Below are 16,416 nucleotides of genomic sequence, written 5' to 3' on the forward strand. Positions count from 1 at the left end.
TCAGCCTCAGGTACAAAAGGTCATTCTTAGCTAAAACAGTTACTTGCAACTCCAGGAACAACTCTGAGAATGCAGTTCTTACATAAAGCTGGAGTGAAGGCATTTTACTAAACAATGATAAATTTAAAGCTAATCAAATGGCCTTTGTTTAAATACCCTTAAAAGCTTTTGCCCATTCAATCTTTTTAGAAAATTTGATCTGAGCCTCTATCCAGACACATCATTCTACGGTACCAGTTAGTGGAATATGTAGGCTATGAATCAGACTCCACTGTGGAAACTAACCCTTGAGTCACGATCACAATATTCCATTGGCATCCACCCCAGGGACAAGGTATTCATTTAAGAGTGCCACTCTTTCATGCAAAGGATGAAGCATCAAGTAGCTCCCTCTCATCATTACAGTCATCAGTTAAATATCCTAGTTTGGTTATCTGTTTGTGCAAGGCAGTCTGGTCACCCTCATCTCTCAGGATGCTACAGTCATCTCTACCCCATTCCAAAAGTTCCCTTGGCTCCATTCATTAATTTAATAAATATTTATTGAGTGTCTGTTTTGAGCTAGGCACTGTTCTAGGTACTGGGGATACAGCAGTGAATAAGTCAAAAAGTCCCAAAAGTTCCTGAATGTAGGGAATTACATTCTAGTAAATTAGAACCCAGAAAAGATTATCCATTTCCTTAATCCTTTCTCTAGAATTCTTCTTTGATAAATTCTAAAAGATTTACATTTGCCTACCTGCTTACCTGCCCATCTATTTCTGTCTCCCCATCCTGAACTGATTTTCTTGCTATCCTTCCTTTTTCTCATTTCTTACCTGAAATGTTTAGTATCTTATGAGGTTCCAGGAAATTAGGCTAAGCCATGAGCAGCCACAAAGGCTAAAAAAACCAAGGCACCAATACGATTTCTTAAACTGGTCCAATGGAAGAACAGTTGCTAAGATTTTCAAATACTGATTTATACTTTAGAAGTAATATAAAATTTTAAGTAGCCTTACAAAGTTATATATAAAGGATTTTTAAACTTTCTCCTTGTAGGGCCATCAAAAGGACAGCTCATAACTAAGCATTGATTACATATGGTATTTCAATTCATTACATGAGCCAATGAAAGATTTACACATTCTTAGTAGTACCCTAATTGGCACTGCTTCTGGAAAGTATATGGAAAAGACTGAAAATTGTTCACAAAGAGGAAGAATAAGCCAGAATAAGCCAAAATAATTATGAAAAATATAACATTTCAATTGTGTAGTTTTCAAATCTCACCCTCTAAATCAGAATTACAGCCATAATGAATTCAAGAGATTTCTTTAAGTAGAACTACATGCCTTATAGACCAATATTTTTAAGTTCTTAAATGAAACTAAAATGTAATCCTAGAAAATTTAATACCAGTTAGAATTCTGCAAGAGTCACACTAAAGTTCTTTTTTGAGGCACGTAGGCAACCTTGCTGCTGAGTGTTTCTTGGTCCAAACAATTGGTCCAGACAATGAATTACATGGTCTCAATCAATAACTAGTCTAAATGCCTAAGTGGATTTAAAACTCTTAGCAAATTAGCTTGGCTCTGGCCACAGTATACCCATGCTCTTTCTTATGTAAAAGAGGGAGATGGATTCATTGGATACTTCAACTATGAACTGTATTACCATTCTCATAAAAGAATGGTCTTCAGCCTTGCTTCTCAAAGTGTGTTTGGGGAATTAACAGCATTGGTGTGACCCAGGAGCTTGCTAGAAATACAGAACTCTCGGGCCCCACCCCAGACCTACTGAATCAGATTCTGCCTTTAACAAGATCTCCAGGTGATGTACATGCACATGAAAATTTGCAAATCACTGGCCCAACTGACAACTTAAATTGTTCTGCAATTGTAATCCTTAAAGCATGAGAAGGCACTACCTACCAACAAAAATTTCAGAGAAAAGCAAAAATAAAAATGGAAGTAGTCCTAGATAACACTATTTTAGCTATCATAAAATGTTATGCTCTCAGCTTTTGTAAGGGAGACAAAAGACAAAAATTCTGTTAAGAATGTTTCTTATACTTATTGAAAAACTGAATTTAAAGACATTGTCCATTGTACTACCAATATCCTTGATGTAAATTTCTTTTTACTTGGTATTTTTTTCTATTAAGGTAAACCACAAAATGTTTCATATGTTATGGCTTTATAATACATCTAAATCAAGAGAAGACCTGATCTTCCCCCCCCCCCCCCCCCAGATATCCTAGAGCCTAAAGAGAAACGTCATGGATTTGCTTGGTCAAGGTGTTGTTTGTTTTGACTAGCCCACGAATTGAGCTACAAGGTACCTAGTCACGTTAGCTGCTTGCCCTTCCAAGTTGTCAGATCTGCTCTAGTTATATCTAAGCAGTTTAGTTAAATCTCAGCGAAGGTAAAATTGCTTTTCAACAGTTATCCTATGTTAAGAGCTTCCCCCAAAATATCTCATTGAATTGGGACAGATCTGTTCACTTCTTGTTTTGAAATGCTTCCTTATATCTCTAAGTGTCTGTCTTCACCTAACCATAATAGTCTTCCAATCTCACACATGGGCAAACAAAGAATACTGAGCCACACACTTGACCAATACTTCAGGTATTTCCTGGATATGCTGACACAACATCATTGGTTCCCTTTCTTAATACTCATTTGCCCCTTCTGCTAGCCACCAGCCTGACCTCAACACATTGGCTGGCCACACCCAGGGACTCTGCCAAGCCTCTTCTGCCTAAATAGGCTCCTAGTCCTGGCTTCTCCTGGTCTATCTTGTTCTACTTTCACCCCTAATGTATAGGGAGAGTGGATTTAGAAGGGTGAGGCCTCACAACAGCTAGCACATGGTGGGCTCCATATCCTGGAAGAAGCTAGTGACAGAAAGAGAGAGATGCCTGTTCTCCTAGTGGTTTCTAGGAATAGGCCTTAAACCCTGACTTGTTTTCTACATGGAAGCTCTGTTTTTGTTTTGTTTTATTTTTGGTGGTAGGGAGGGGGCTGAGAGAGTTAGAGTAATGCTGTTCAAAATGAGTTGTGACTATTCATAGGCAATATCAAGTTTTCACTTGTAATTTTCTGTTTCCTTCATTTCATACTGCTGAATCTCCATTTCAGTTTTCACTGCCTATACTCACTTATTCTATAGTTCTAAGGTGAAAGAACAGAGAGAGGTACAGCCTTTTTATTTCCCCTAGAAAATAGACTGCAATATTCTTATACATACAGAATTTTTCTTATGCATCTTATATCCCCCTAATACTGTCATCTACATAGCAACCATTAAATACAGACCTTGCTTACACTATCTCATGCCTATTTTATAACATTTAGCAAGCAACCTTTGCTTGCTGTTTCTGCTTCCTTACCTGTTTCATTTTTAATTCAACCAGACTTTTACACTACTCTCCTGAAACTTCTCTTGCTAAAGTCACCAAGGACCTCCTAACTGCCATGTTCAATGGATACATACACTCTGTGGCGTTATTTGCTGCCCCCCTGAATTCTCCCTTCCCCTGACTTCTGTGCCTCCATGCTTTCCTGGCCTCCCCGGTGGCTCTCTTCTTTATCTCTTCTTCCATCGTCTCCCCAAAGCTGGCGGTCCCAGAATTCTGATTTATCCTCACCTCTCATCTCACTTCCATGCATTTCAGTTCACCCTTACATAAGCCTACGACTACACTCATAACTCCCAAGCTCTGTTTCCAGCTCTCACTTCTCTCCTGAGCCCTGGTCCTGTATCTCCAACTGCCCTACTTGACAGCAGTACCACCAGGGCAGCTTCTCAGTACATAAACTTAATAACTCATGATTTCTTCTTCACCCTCCAATCTGGCCCTTCTCCTGAATTCCCTATCTTAGTTCATGACATCATCATTCACCCAGTCATTCAAGTCAAGAAAACTTTGATTCATTTATAATCGATGGTGTCATAAAAATTTATCATCTAAAAACATAAAAATGAGCACATTACACTTGCAAATTAAAGACTTCCATTGCCTAATTATCGTCTGTTAGCAAGAGACACAATGCTTTCTCTTCAGCATGAGGTACTACGCCTAAAGGGACTCCAAGCCACTTCTAGTGCCTCATCTCCTCCCACGTCCCCGAAGTCCCTATGCTTGAGTCACTCTGAACTATTTACAGTGTGATTCTTTCACACCTCTAGCCTTGCATGTGCTTCTGCCTAGAGAAATGATTCTCAACAGGGGTCAATTTTGCCCCTAGGGGACATTTGGCAATGTCTAGAGACAGTTTTTGATTGTCACAATTGGGGGAGAAGAGTGCTACTAGTGTCCAGTGGGTAGAGGCCAGAGATGCTGCTAAACATCCTACAAGACAGAGGACAGCCTCACATAACAAAAAGTATCCAGCCCAAGACGTCAATAGTGCCGAGACTGAGAATCACCACCCTAGAATATCCTCCTTGATTTATCTGCCTGGTGAACTCCAACTCACTACCAAGACTTAGCTCAAATGTCACCTCCTCTGTGAAGCCCTCCTCTACTGACAAGGTCCTCTCCTTCAGACAATTATTGCATCTTTTTCCATTTTTTATACACACTTCTATTTTAGCACATCACATATTAGACTGAAATGATTTTTGCTTACCAGTGTGTCTCTATTACTAGAATGGGATCTTCCCCAACTAGAGACTGTACTTTATTATCTTTTGTTTCCAGTGTTTGGGTCAGTGCCTGCTTGCAAATAGCAGGCACTCAAATGTGAGCTAGATGAATGAATTAAAGAAGACACACCTACAGAGAAATACTAAGTATTTCTGAAGCAAACAATTCAGCTCCCCAAACCACTCTCAAATTAACATTATAGTTCCTTAGGTCTAAGAAATATATATACACAAACATACATGTCACACTAAATTTGTAAAACTGGTCATTAACATTGTTATATCACAGTTTGAGAGTCAATATTTATAAACTATATTGGTTTTTCGTGTGTGTGTAAGGAAGATTAGCCCTGAGCTAACATCTGTTGCCAATCCTCATCTTTTTGCTGAGGAAGATTGGCCCTGGGCTAATATCCATGCCCATCTTCCTCTAACTTATACGTGGGACGCCTGCTACAGCATGGCTTGATAAGCAGTGCGTAGATCCGTGGCCAGGATCCGAACCTGCCAATCCTGGGCTGCCAAAGCGGAGTGCGTGAACTTAACCACTACTCCACTGGGCCAGCCCCACTATATTGGTTTTTATAGGAAATATTAAGTGTTGTTCAAAATAAATTTAACCAAATGTCTCTAAATATGCTGCTAAAGTTAATGAAATAAGGACTGAGAAAATAACGGAACACTAAAATAAGTATATATTTAAAACATTTATTTTAGGAAGAACAACTAAATAACAAAATTATTGAAATGCATAATCTTCAGATTAGTGTTAAAGGCTTTTGAAATAATTGAGACACAGTTTTCTCAAGTTCTACTATACTAAGCTTAAGTAATTTACCCACCCAGCATTAGGTAACAGGAAATAAACAAAAACTTTTATAATAAAAAGAAAAAATGTAAAGCCAAACTTTCTGATAAAAACATGCATATATGTAAAGAATGGAAGACATGTACACGCTTGGGCAAAATACTAAGGTATTTTAAATAATAGGGTAATGAAATCTCTGAGCATCCTAACAACATAAGATAGGAGGTTTAGAAGACAACAAATAAGGGAAAATAATAGAAAAAACTAACTATTATACAGATTTTAGAAATCTAAATAGTAATTTTTGTAACTGGATAAAAACTACCTTATTTCCCTAAACCTATTTCTTGCTCGAGCTGATAAAATAGTACACACAATGTTAAAACATCAAATATTTACTTTCTGATAAAAAGACTTTATACAGCCTTTACAAAAGTAATATTGTATTTCAAAAAGTATATATAAAAAACACATGCCAGTTATTATTATGTTCTTTGATAGCAAATAAAAGAAACACTATCATGCAGACTACAAAGTCCCATCTTCATTCTAAGTTGTAAACACAGGACAGAGGCCTGTTGCAGATACAGGTAAAAGTTCTCACTAGATTTAAAAAATTAGCCATTAATGAGCTGTTGATTACAGAGAGCTAGAAACTGGATACTATGCTGCCAGAGACTGGTAGCTAAACCCATAAGAAAAGAATCTGTAGGCCTCTGCGTGCTTTAGAAACCAGGGTCCCTGACCAAGGTAGTGATTTCATTTCACGGCTGCTCGGTACAGATAGCTGACATTACTAAATGCTACTCTAATATCAACTTGTTAAATGTGAATCCAGACTCAGCATATCAGAATACTACCCCAGACTAACTGGAGTCATGGGAAATATTTTGGGAGCTGTTTATTTATAAATGAGTTACAATATACCACTATAATTAGATTAATATATAATTATTGATAAACACAGGATTATTTCTAAAACCCCATTATTGTTGCCACTGCTATGTTTAGAAAAAACAACATTAGTATTTTCCTTTTAGAACAAGCCCTTGATTTACAACTAATCAATTAGATCAATTTAGATCTAGTATATGTTGAATTTAATGGTCAGTATATTGTTTACAATATTTTAATAAAGAGTTGTTTAATAAACATTAAAAGGAGAAACAATTTAAAGTTCTTCAGCAAACTACACACTTCTGAACTATTTCATAATTCAATAATCTATCAAAAAAATAGAATCTGCACAAAGCTAGGCATTTGGCTGCCACAGAAAAATATTTAAGTTAGCTTACCTAAGTTTCAATAAAATCAACAAAAGTGTATATTTTTAGCCATGCAAAAGGCATTTAGTCACACTTTATTAAAAATACCATTTTTCAAAAGCACCAACAAGAAACTATAACATTACAACAAAATCAACTATTTTAAGGATATTTATATAAAAATTTCTAGGTTAAGTATTCCTTTCAGATTGATTATCTCACTAAATGTAAAATAAATTTACAAGGTAAATGTAATTCAACTAGCAAACTATTAATACATTTCTTCATAGCATCACCTTGCTTTCTTTTAGGGGGCAAAACATCTGAAGGGATTATAATCTCTTAAAAGCTGCTTTTTAAAAAGTTTTGTAAATGGAAATTAATAATTCCAAAACACAGAGCAGAATTTGAAATCTGATCTTTGTTCATCCTCAGTAAAGTAACTGTTTATATGAACATCTGGGCCTTGGGTAACAATGATTATATTTATCAGATTTCAAAAGAGAGAAAACAAACTGGCAATTACTTAATATTTTATTTACTTAAAGCTACTTGTCCAGAAGTTTTAAAAAAATCTTTAATATAGATATTAAGTGTTACATAAACACAGATAAGTTTTTTTCCCCCAAACTATTAGGTACTGTCATTTAGTACTGGTTTAGTCAGAAAAATTTCTTAATTTCCTGAAATCTGGCAAGACTTTCCAAATACAGAAATTTAAAAAATCTATTTAAATTCAAAACGCTTAAAATACTCTGGAAAGGCCAAATTACATAAAGAGCTGTTCTAGTTAAGAGTCATTAGAGTCAAGTTACTAATATAATAAAGCAAAATTATCAAAATAAATTTATAAGGTAGCTAGAAAATTAGGGGAAATGCGTAGCAATTGAAACCAAATTGAAAAATATAAAATTTAGAATTCAATATCCTTCAAAGAGTGAGTTACATTTTAGATAGCAGTCCTAACGGGTAGCTAAAGAAAAATAGGGTGGAAACAAAATTCCTGTGGTTAAGGTATATACAAATGCAAATACCATTTATTTTTCCTCTGCTTTAAACATACAGCATAATAGCTTTTATCAATAATCTAATAAATACGTGTATTTTAGAGAAACACTTTCTCTATGTTCATTTATAACAAGTTTTTCCCATTTTTATATGGGCTTTTTATTGTTTAATATTTTAAATTAGCATCCTATATTTCACTTTATTTCACAATGATTAAGGAGGGGAGAACACCAAATGAGCATTTTTGAAAGTAGGAATAAATATGGAGTTAGACATTAAAATACTATGCCACTTAAAAAATATACCAAGGTAAAATGTTACAAAATAAATTATTATTTAAAGCTTATTTTTATGCTACAGAAATGTTTTATGGCTTAAATCACTTTGGAAAGTTATTTTTTTTAATGCATATTTTCTATATTGGTAAAATAACAGAGTGAAAAACTATTGGGGATTCTTCAGATTTACAAATATAAAATTCATGACTACAGAATATTTGCTAGCTAAGGACCAGAAAAGTATATAAAACTACTAAGTTATAATAAATTTTAAACAAATATTTCATAAAGCTATTCTAGTATAAATTAATATTTACTGAGACCAGAGGAAACTTACCTCACAAGAATGCTTCAAAGAATTAGACAGTTCATTTGCGAAATCTCTGTTGCTGTCTCTCGATAAATTATTAACTTTACCTTCACTTCCAGATGCAAACTTTATAAGTAATTGAGATGGTCCCCCCTTACAACAATTGTGCTTAAGGCTGGATAAACAGGAAACATTTGGATAAGTTCCTCCCAATGAAATACTTCTTTGTAAGATAGCATGGTTTTTGTTTATCTGTGAATTTGGTCTTTCCAACTGTCCATTGATATTTATTTGATAATCTACATTTTGGGAGGATGGTAAACATGCAGATGTTCTATGCATAAGCTTAATATACTCTGAACCAGAATTAAGCTTAATTTCTGACATCTCTGGTTTATAATCACCATTTGCTGTTTCACAATCTAATGTAGTTTCTTTTTGTTGGGTGAAATGCACTGAAACACAAGAATATCCTTCAGATGACTTTTCACAGACAGTCTGATTTGGACTATTATTTGCAACAACCATTTTCTTTTGTAATGAGCCCTTCCCGTGAAGTGGTCGTATGTCTCTTCCTTCTCCAGGAGCACAGATTGTTTTAGATAACCGAAGTCCGTTGACAGCTGTTGAAAGAAATCCCTTTGCACTAGTACCATCTTCATTGTGGGCAACTTCACTAGGAGAAATAATAAACTGGTGTGAGGTTTGATAGGATCCTTTGCTTGGAAGAGTACCTGTATTTGTTGGAGAAGTTGGTGGAGTATTTGAAGGACTCCTAGGAAAAATGACTAAGGATGAACAACGTTTTAGTGGAATTTTCGAGTTCCTGCTCACTGGCAATTTCATAATCTCTAGTCCATGCTCCAAGTCATCTTGGACAAACGGAACTGTACTTGTACTTCTTGAAAAAATTTCACATGGAGTAATATTCCTGTTTGGCACACTTCTATTGGAGGTGCTGTCCGCAGATAAATTTCCACCAAAAAAAGTATCATCAGTTGGTGTAAAAGTATAACCACTGCTGTCACTGAGGATACTGTTGGTGTATGAACCTCCACTTGTGATACTCGTGCATGACCCATAATCACTACCGTTGCTGCTGTAAGACCCATTCTCACTGGCTGAAAAGTTACTAAGGCTACCACTGCAAATGGCAGAACTGCCTAAAAGGTTACCATCATTCACAGCATTCAGTTCATTATCAACCTCAGCAATGCTGTAAATGCCTTCCTTCAAGACACAAGCAAATGAAGCATCATCGCCATCAGCTAAGACATTGCTAGACTGAAGACATCCACTGTACCTTGTTGGCTGTAGTGAAATCTGTAGACAGCTGCTCTTTTTATTAACATTTTCAGGTGAAGGAACAGATGATCTTTCCCGAGACTTAACGTTCTCCTTTAAGAACGGAGCTAGCGCAGTCTGTCTGGGAGTCAGCTTCATTTGAACAACGTTAGACGTTGAAATCCGTGTTGGTCTTTTGAAGCACATGTGAACACTGCTATCCAAATCATCTCCGGAGGTTTCTGACAAAGGATAAGTATTGCTTCTTCTGGCTGCAAAGTGCAATCGTAAGCTTTGTGCCATTTGTTCTCATTTCCAAACATGTTAAGGGCTAAAAGTCATAACAAAGATCTCTGTCTGTAGACAGGCTAGAAGCAGCTGCACTGCACTGAAAGAAAAAATCATTTGTGGTGCCTAAAAGAGCTCTTAAGTAGTAGTCTTTATCCTAAGTAAAACATTAGATACCAGATATCACAGAAAGAAAAAGACGACCCATTCCTGAGACTGACGTTTCCAAAATGTCTTGAATCGCTTGTAGTCAAAATGCCTTCACTTACAAAGCACTTGATTTCCAGCGACCTTTAAGCTGAGCTCAGCTGCAGCACACTGCCTCAAACACTGCCAACCTTGTTTCAATTATACCTTCTCCAATTTGCATGAATGAGTAACACAAGAACAACAATCTTCTAGCATTTCAAGTTGAAACAGTATTTTTTCACTCCAGCTCTACTAAATGAACATTTAACCATGTGAATCACGGTGCCTATACTTTCTCCAGCTGAGTTTGACCACTAATATTTTTACCCATAGGGATAGAATTACAGGAAGTTGGTAGGAACGAAACCCCATGTAATTGAGTATCAAATAAAGGATTGAATTTCCAAATAGTAGCCACACTAGGAATCTAGTCAAGTTAGTTAATGTAGAAAGGAATATAGACTTAAATTTTTTTTAAATGAGTAAGTTCAAATAGTTGTATAAATTTGGAAATACCAAAACTTTGGAGTGAATTAAAACTTTAGCATTAAATCAAATAGATAAAGATAAATATTTTAGCTTCCAAAACACTACTTATAAAAAGTGAACGCTTAAGGATAGAAATACAAAATTAGCCTAGTAATACAATTGCAAAAATCGAGCACACGTCTGAGAAAAAAAAGTTAAAGAGAAGCTGTCACCAGGCATTTTCTCCTGTAATTTTAAGGCCTTTTCCAGCCAAGTAGTACAGTCTTTAAATGATGCCATTTATATTTTGACTATCACAACTCTGCCAAAAAACAGCCTAAGCAAACATTCCATTAAAAATATATGCAGATTAGACAGAAAAACTATACCCCAATGTAGTTTGAGCACACAAGATATTTTATTCCACTGTCTCTGCAATTCATTCACTTAAGAGTGTTGTGGTAAGTAAAGAAGTCTAAAAAGGATTTAACACATCAAATAAACATATCTCAATGCCAATTCTGTTCTGAAAAACTCTAGGAGCTCTTTGCTGGCCCCTACTGGTGCTTTGAAACAATCCATTTAGCTGTTTGATATCTACAAAGAAATAAAAACCATGCTGCGTATTTCTTTATATAAACAAAGTACACACTTGTTTACATTTTTGAGTACTAGCACTGCCCTAGAGGTGGAATTCCTTACTACTACTGTTGATAAAGCTCCCACAGCAGAGAACAGTAGACTGTTTGTCTTTTTAGAGGTTGTGATTTTGTATATATATATTTTCTGCTTTGTATTTATTTAACCTTTACTTTATTTTCAGTTTACTAGGTAATAAAAGTTTAATATTTTAATTTCTCCCCCACATGTCATGGACCAAGGTTGGCATTCTATTTGAAAGAAACAAATTTATTTTTAAATAATACTCTAGGGTATATTTAAACCCCTTACCTGAATTTTATAGCTGGAACTCCAGTAATAAATATATACTGGCTCATTCATAGGAAAGTAAAGTAAAATAGTTCAGTTGTTTACACCACATGGTACTACACCCAAGTTGTATTTTTCTAGGTAAGTTTTTTTTTCCTAAGTAAAAGCAAATATGTAAAACATATACTTGCACTTTGTTTAAAAAAAAAAAAACTCCTTAAGATAAATCTGTTTTCAATCACAATTTTCTAAACAGTATTTTTAATCAGTTAAGACATGGCCAAATAGAAACATGGGATTTATTAAATTATATTTCCGACTAGAATGATAGTAGTATGTTTTTGAATGTATAATTGTAAACTGAGTAATAAAATTATTAGTTATTTTGGTTTTGTATAATTTCTCTCTTTTATGATTTTACACACTTCAGTAAATATTCCCTTATCATCCTTTTTCCTTATAGAAGGAAGAGTCCTAATCTTTTCATTTTACCTTCAAATGACTTCAACTTTCCTTCTTGAATTAAGTTAGGGGTCTGATAACTCAAAGAATGGATCATTTCTAAGAGGCTAATCAATGAGCTAGTCTAACTGCTCACGCCTGTGGCCTAAAACTTTCAGTTAATAAGCAAAGCTCCTCAGGTTGTTAACATAAAATAATGAACCCCAGGTATTTGGCCAGATAAAAGTTTTCTCTTTGGGAAGCTCCTCTATAAGCGTCAGTTTCATGTCCCCTAACTAGATTTTAAGCTTCCAGAGTAGGAGGACCATAACTAAACATTTCTTCTGATCCTGCTGAGCTCATGCTGGCAACACAGTGAGCACTAGGTAACAGCAGAGCAGAAGTTGGATAAACGGATGGATGGTCACTGCAGTTACTCTGACCTCCTAACGCTTTCAGAATTTTTTTAAAGTTGATCCAGCTACCACTTCTAAAGAAAAATCAAAAAACATTGCAGCTGGACCAGAAGGAATGATGCTTGAAAAATTTGCAAAGAGGGCTTCAGCCAAGGAAAAGTGAGGTAAGAATCATATGCACTTCCTAGCACTCCAGGCTGAGTTTAAATTCTAGAGGCTGAGCAGTTTGCTTTGCTGGCTCTGGTCTGGGATTGCACAGGATCTGTACCACCATTACAGCAGTTATGTGTAGAACCTGGGGTAAAATGTAGCCCCTTGGCCAAAAAGATGCCAAAAGAGGAACATCAACCCTAACTTCAAGAGGAGAAGAGCTGGAGACTGCTGGCAGCCCTTATGTGGGAGGAATGAATGCATAATGTCTTAGGATTAGATTGAAGCTCAGGACCCCACATTCTGAGACGTTTGGTTACTGATTATCTACACAGAAAATAATGTGATTATCTACATGCTATGGATAGGCTCTGGATAACCCTAATCATTGACTAGATCTTTGAAGGCCAAAGTCCACTGTGATGATTAATTCTATGTGTCAACTTGCCTAGGCTATTTTGCCAGTTATTTGGTCAAACACCAGTCTAAATGTTGCTATGAAGCTATTTTTTAGATGTGATTAACACTTAATTCAGTAAATTATGAGTAAAGCAGACTGCTCTCCATAATGTGGTAGGCCTCATCCACTCACATAAAGGCCTTAAGAGCAAAGACAGGTTTTCCAAAGAAGCAACTCTGCCTCAAGAGTACAATAATGAAACCCCGCCTGAGTTTCCAGCTTGCTGGCCTGCCCTGCAGATTTCAGACGCAAGACTGTAACATCAACTCTCACCTGAATCTTCAACCTGCCAGCTCTGCCTCACAGATTTCAGACTCACTAGCTTCCAGAATCATGTGAAGCAATGCCTTAAAATAAATCTCTCTCTCTCTCTCTCTGTGTATATGTATATCCCATTGGTTCTGTTTCTCTCCAGAACCCAAATACAACCACTAAACCTGAGAAGCATAGCATCTCCACTCGGGATAAAGAATACAGGCATCTCCCAAACTTCAGAGGCTAGATGTGTGCAGGTGCAGCTCTTAGGTAGTGACACAGAAGCACTAACTTTTGCATTAATGAGCAGAACTCATTTAAAGGCACAGCATCACTATCAACACCACTACCACCACTATCACCATAACCAAACTACTATAGTTTCTAACTCTCAGGTTCTTAAAATTGGCTGAAAAAAAGGAATTTAAGCCTACTCTTTCTCGAAACAAATACCACTTACATTGCAAATGTTTTCCAGATGACTAGAAATTGCTTCTGCTTAAAATTATATCTGTGCTCTTCACTGTACATTTCCAAAGAGAATTTTCTAGGAAAAGGAGACATTCTTAATTCAGTTGTGAATGCTACAGGAGAATAAAGATAAAATGACATTTACAGTGGCATAGGCCATTTATTGCTATACAATCAAGCCTGTTACTCCACCAATGGCTATAGTTTCTATCACATCTCAGGTGATCTGTACACTTCAATCACCTGCTAGAACTAGCAACAAATCAGAGGATTAGAGTGACACACACTGCCCTGTTCTAATCATTTCTTGCTCCCTTTTGCTAGTAAAGTGAGCTTCTTGAGAAAAGCTATAGTGCTAATGCACAGGAAAGTATCTAACATAGCAGATACCCTAAATAGCATACCTCAGTTAACACAAAAAATACAGTATCAGAAAGCCATAAACGCATGAGTCCATGAATGTTAAATAACGCTTTATATTTGTATCACGATGAAATATTTTTGGAGTGCTTTGATAGCCGTTATCTTGCTATATCCTCACAATACATTTATCAGCAAATATTATTATCCCTTTTTTTTTTTTGGTGAGGAAGATTAACCCAGAGCTAACATCTGTTGCCAATCCTCCTCTTTTTGCTGAGGAAGATTGGCCCTGAGCTAACATCTGTGCCCATCTTCCTCTATTTTACAGGTGGGACGCCTGCCACAGCATGGCTTGGCGAGCAGTGCATAGGTCCGTGCCTGGGATCCGAACCTGTGAACCCTAGGCTGCTGAAGCAGAGCATGCAAACTTAACCACTATGCCACTGGGCTGGGCCTCCTATTTTTTAAACATAAGAAAATATTTTCAGAAGGATTGAATAATTTGTCCAGGGTTATAAGCCAATGTATCAAATCATAGGCAGGACTACAATAAGACTTCTGACTCCTTGGGGTAGGGATCTATAATATCCTGATCAACGCATTATTTTCTTTTTGCTTTTAGCTTTAAAAGTTTTAAAAATTTTTCTATACCACGGTTATAACTCTAGAAATAGCCCATTGTCAATATCACAGGCAATGTTTTTTTCTTTTGACATATGACACCCTGTTTGGTATGCTATACATAGTAAATCCTCAAGGAGTGTTAACGGACCAATCAGTGTACGACAAATATCAATTTTGGCACTGAAGAAATAGTCACACCATACTAAAGTTACTGGCAAAAAAGACTAGACAACTAAGCAGGGTAGAAAGCACAAACAAGAGCTATCTTTCTTTTTGAACAACATGCGAATAACTCAAACAAAATAGTTTACCAACGATGCACCCAAGAATCAGGGAGAAATTCACATCAGTGTCAGTAACAATAGGAAAAATACCATGTAATGCCAGTAATACTGGTAATACCATGACCCAGCAATTCAACCTTAAAATATGAATCTTAGAGATACACTCATAACACGTACGTCAGGAAACACAGCAAGAATGTTTATCAACTGGTAATAGCAAAAAGCGGGAAACAACACTATTATCTATTGAGGATGATAAACACATAAATTATGATATTATGGCATTTGAACATGAAGGAAAATTGTGCATCAGTGAAAATGTGTTATCATGGATCAATCTCACAAATATAACAGTGAAAAGCATGTCACAGAAGAATGTATTCAGGGTGATACTATTTTAATAAATTCAAAAACATGCAAAAGGAAACTACGTTTTTTTAGAGATACATATACACATGATAAAAATATTTTAAAAAGCAAAGAAATGATCAACACAATATTCAAGACAGTGGCTACTACTTGTGGGGGAAGGAAGGGAGATGCTATTGAGGAGGGGTACGGGAGGTTTTGAAGATTCTAGTAATGTTCTGCAGTTGAGTAATAAGTGTACAGATATTTGTCTTATTATTTAAAATAAAGATTTACATTATATACACTTTTTTTTGTATGTATATTTCATGATATTAAAAAACTAAATTTCATCTGCTCCCATCTAGAAGGAAAACAGATCTGTAGAGACAGAGGGGAAAAAAAAGAAAATATTCCCTATTTTATATAAAAAGCAAAAATACAAACTGAAAACAAAAAGCTCTGCAAATGACCATATCTGATAACCAAATCAGCAACACCTGCTACTCAGCCTTAAAAAATCAGATTGCCATGTAGCAATGAAGTCTCCTTTGGCAGCAAGAAAGCACCTTTGCTTATTATGATGCTAATTAATAGACTTCGTTTGCATTATTTTCAGTTACTAGTACAGTTATCATTTCTTTTTTTTTTTGAAAATTTATTTATTTATTTATTTATTTATTTATTTATTTATTTATTTATTTATTTATTTATTTATTGTGTTTGTGTGTGTCTGAGGAAGATCAGCCCTGAGCTAACATCCATGCCAATCCTCTTCTTTTTGCTGAGGAAGACCAGCCCTGAGCTAACATCTGTGCCCAACTTCCTCCTCTTTATACGGGATGCTGCCACAGCATGGCCTGACAAGCGGTGTGTCGGTGCACGTCCGGGATCTGAACCCAGGCCGCCAGCAGCAGAGTGTGAGCACCTAACCGCCATGCCACAGGGCTGGCCCCACAGTTATCATTTCTTGAGAGAAAAAAACATGTTAATGTAGTCCCACACTAAAAACAGATTCTTAAAAAAATCCAATTTATTAGCTAAAAAATGAATAAGACTTTAATTTCTTTTTTGGTGCTTCTGTTTAATCACCCATAAGCTCTGAATACATCACACTGTTCTTATAGCTTCATGTTCAAATCTT

General features: G+C 36.0%; 1 protein-coding gene across 5 annotated transcripts in view; it reads right to left on the reverse strand.

Moving 5' to 3' along the window:
• Window positions 1-16,416, reverse strand: part of NEDD4 (NEDD4 E3 ubiquitin protein ligase) — a 114,319-nt gene that overhangs the window by 56,677 nt on the left and 41,226 nt on the right. The window contains exon 1 of one of the 5 annotated variants that reach the window (XM_058541645.1): window positions 8,329-10,264. The exons of the other annotated variants lie outside the window; for them this stretch is intronic. Within the exon in view, the coding sequence (XP_058397628.1) occupies window positions 8,329-9,888 (1,560 nt within the window). The 5' untranslated portion in view covers window positions 9,889-10,264. Of the gene's footprint in view, window positions 1-8,328; window positions 10,265-16,416 lie in introns of those variants that run through there. 5 annotated transcript variants of the gene reach the window in all.

Source organism: Diceros bicornis, chromosome 5 (genome assembly GCF_020826845.1).
Source record: "Diceros bicornis minor isolate mBicDic1 chromosome 5, mDicBic1.mat.cur, whole genome shotgun sequence".
In the NCBI taxonomy this organism is placed as follows: domain Eukaryota; kingdom Metazoa; phylum Chordata; class Mammalia; order Perissodactyla; family Rhinocerotidae; genus Diceros; species Diceros bicornis.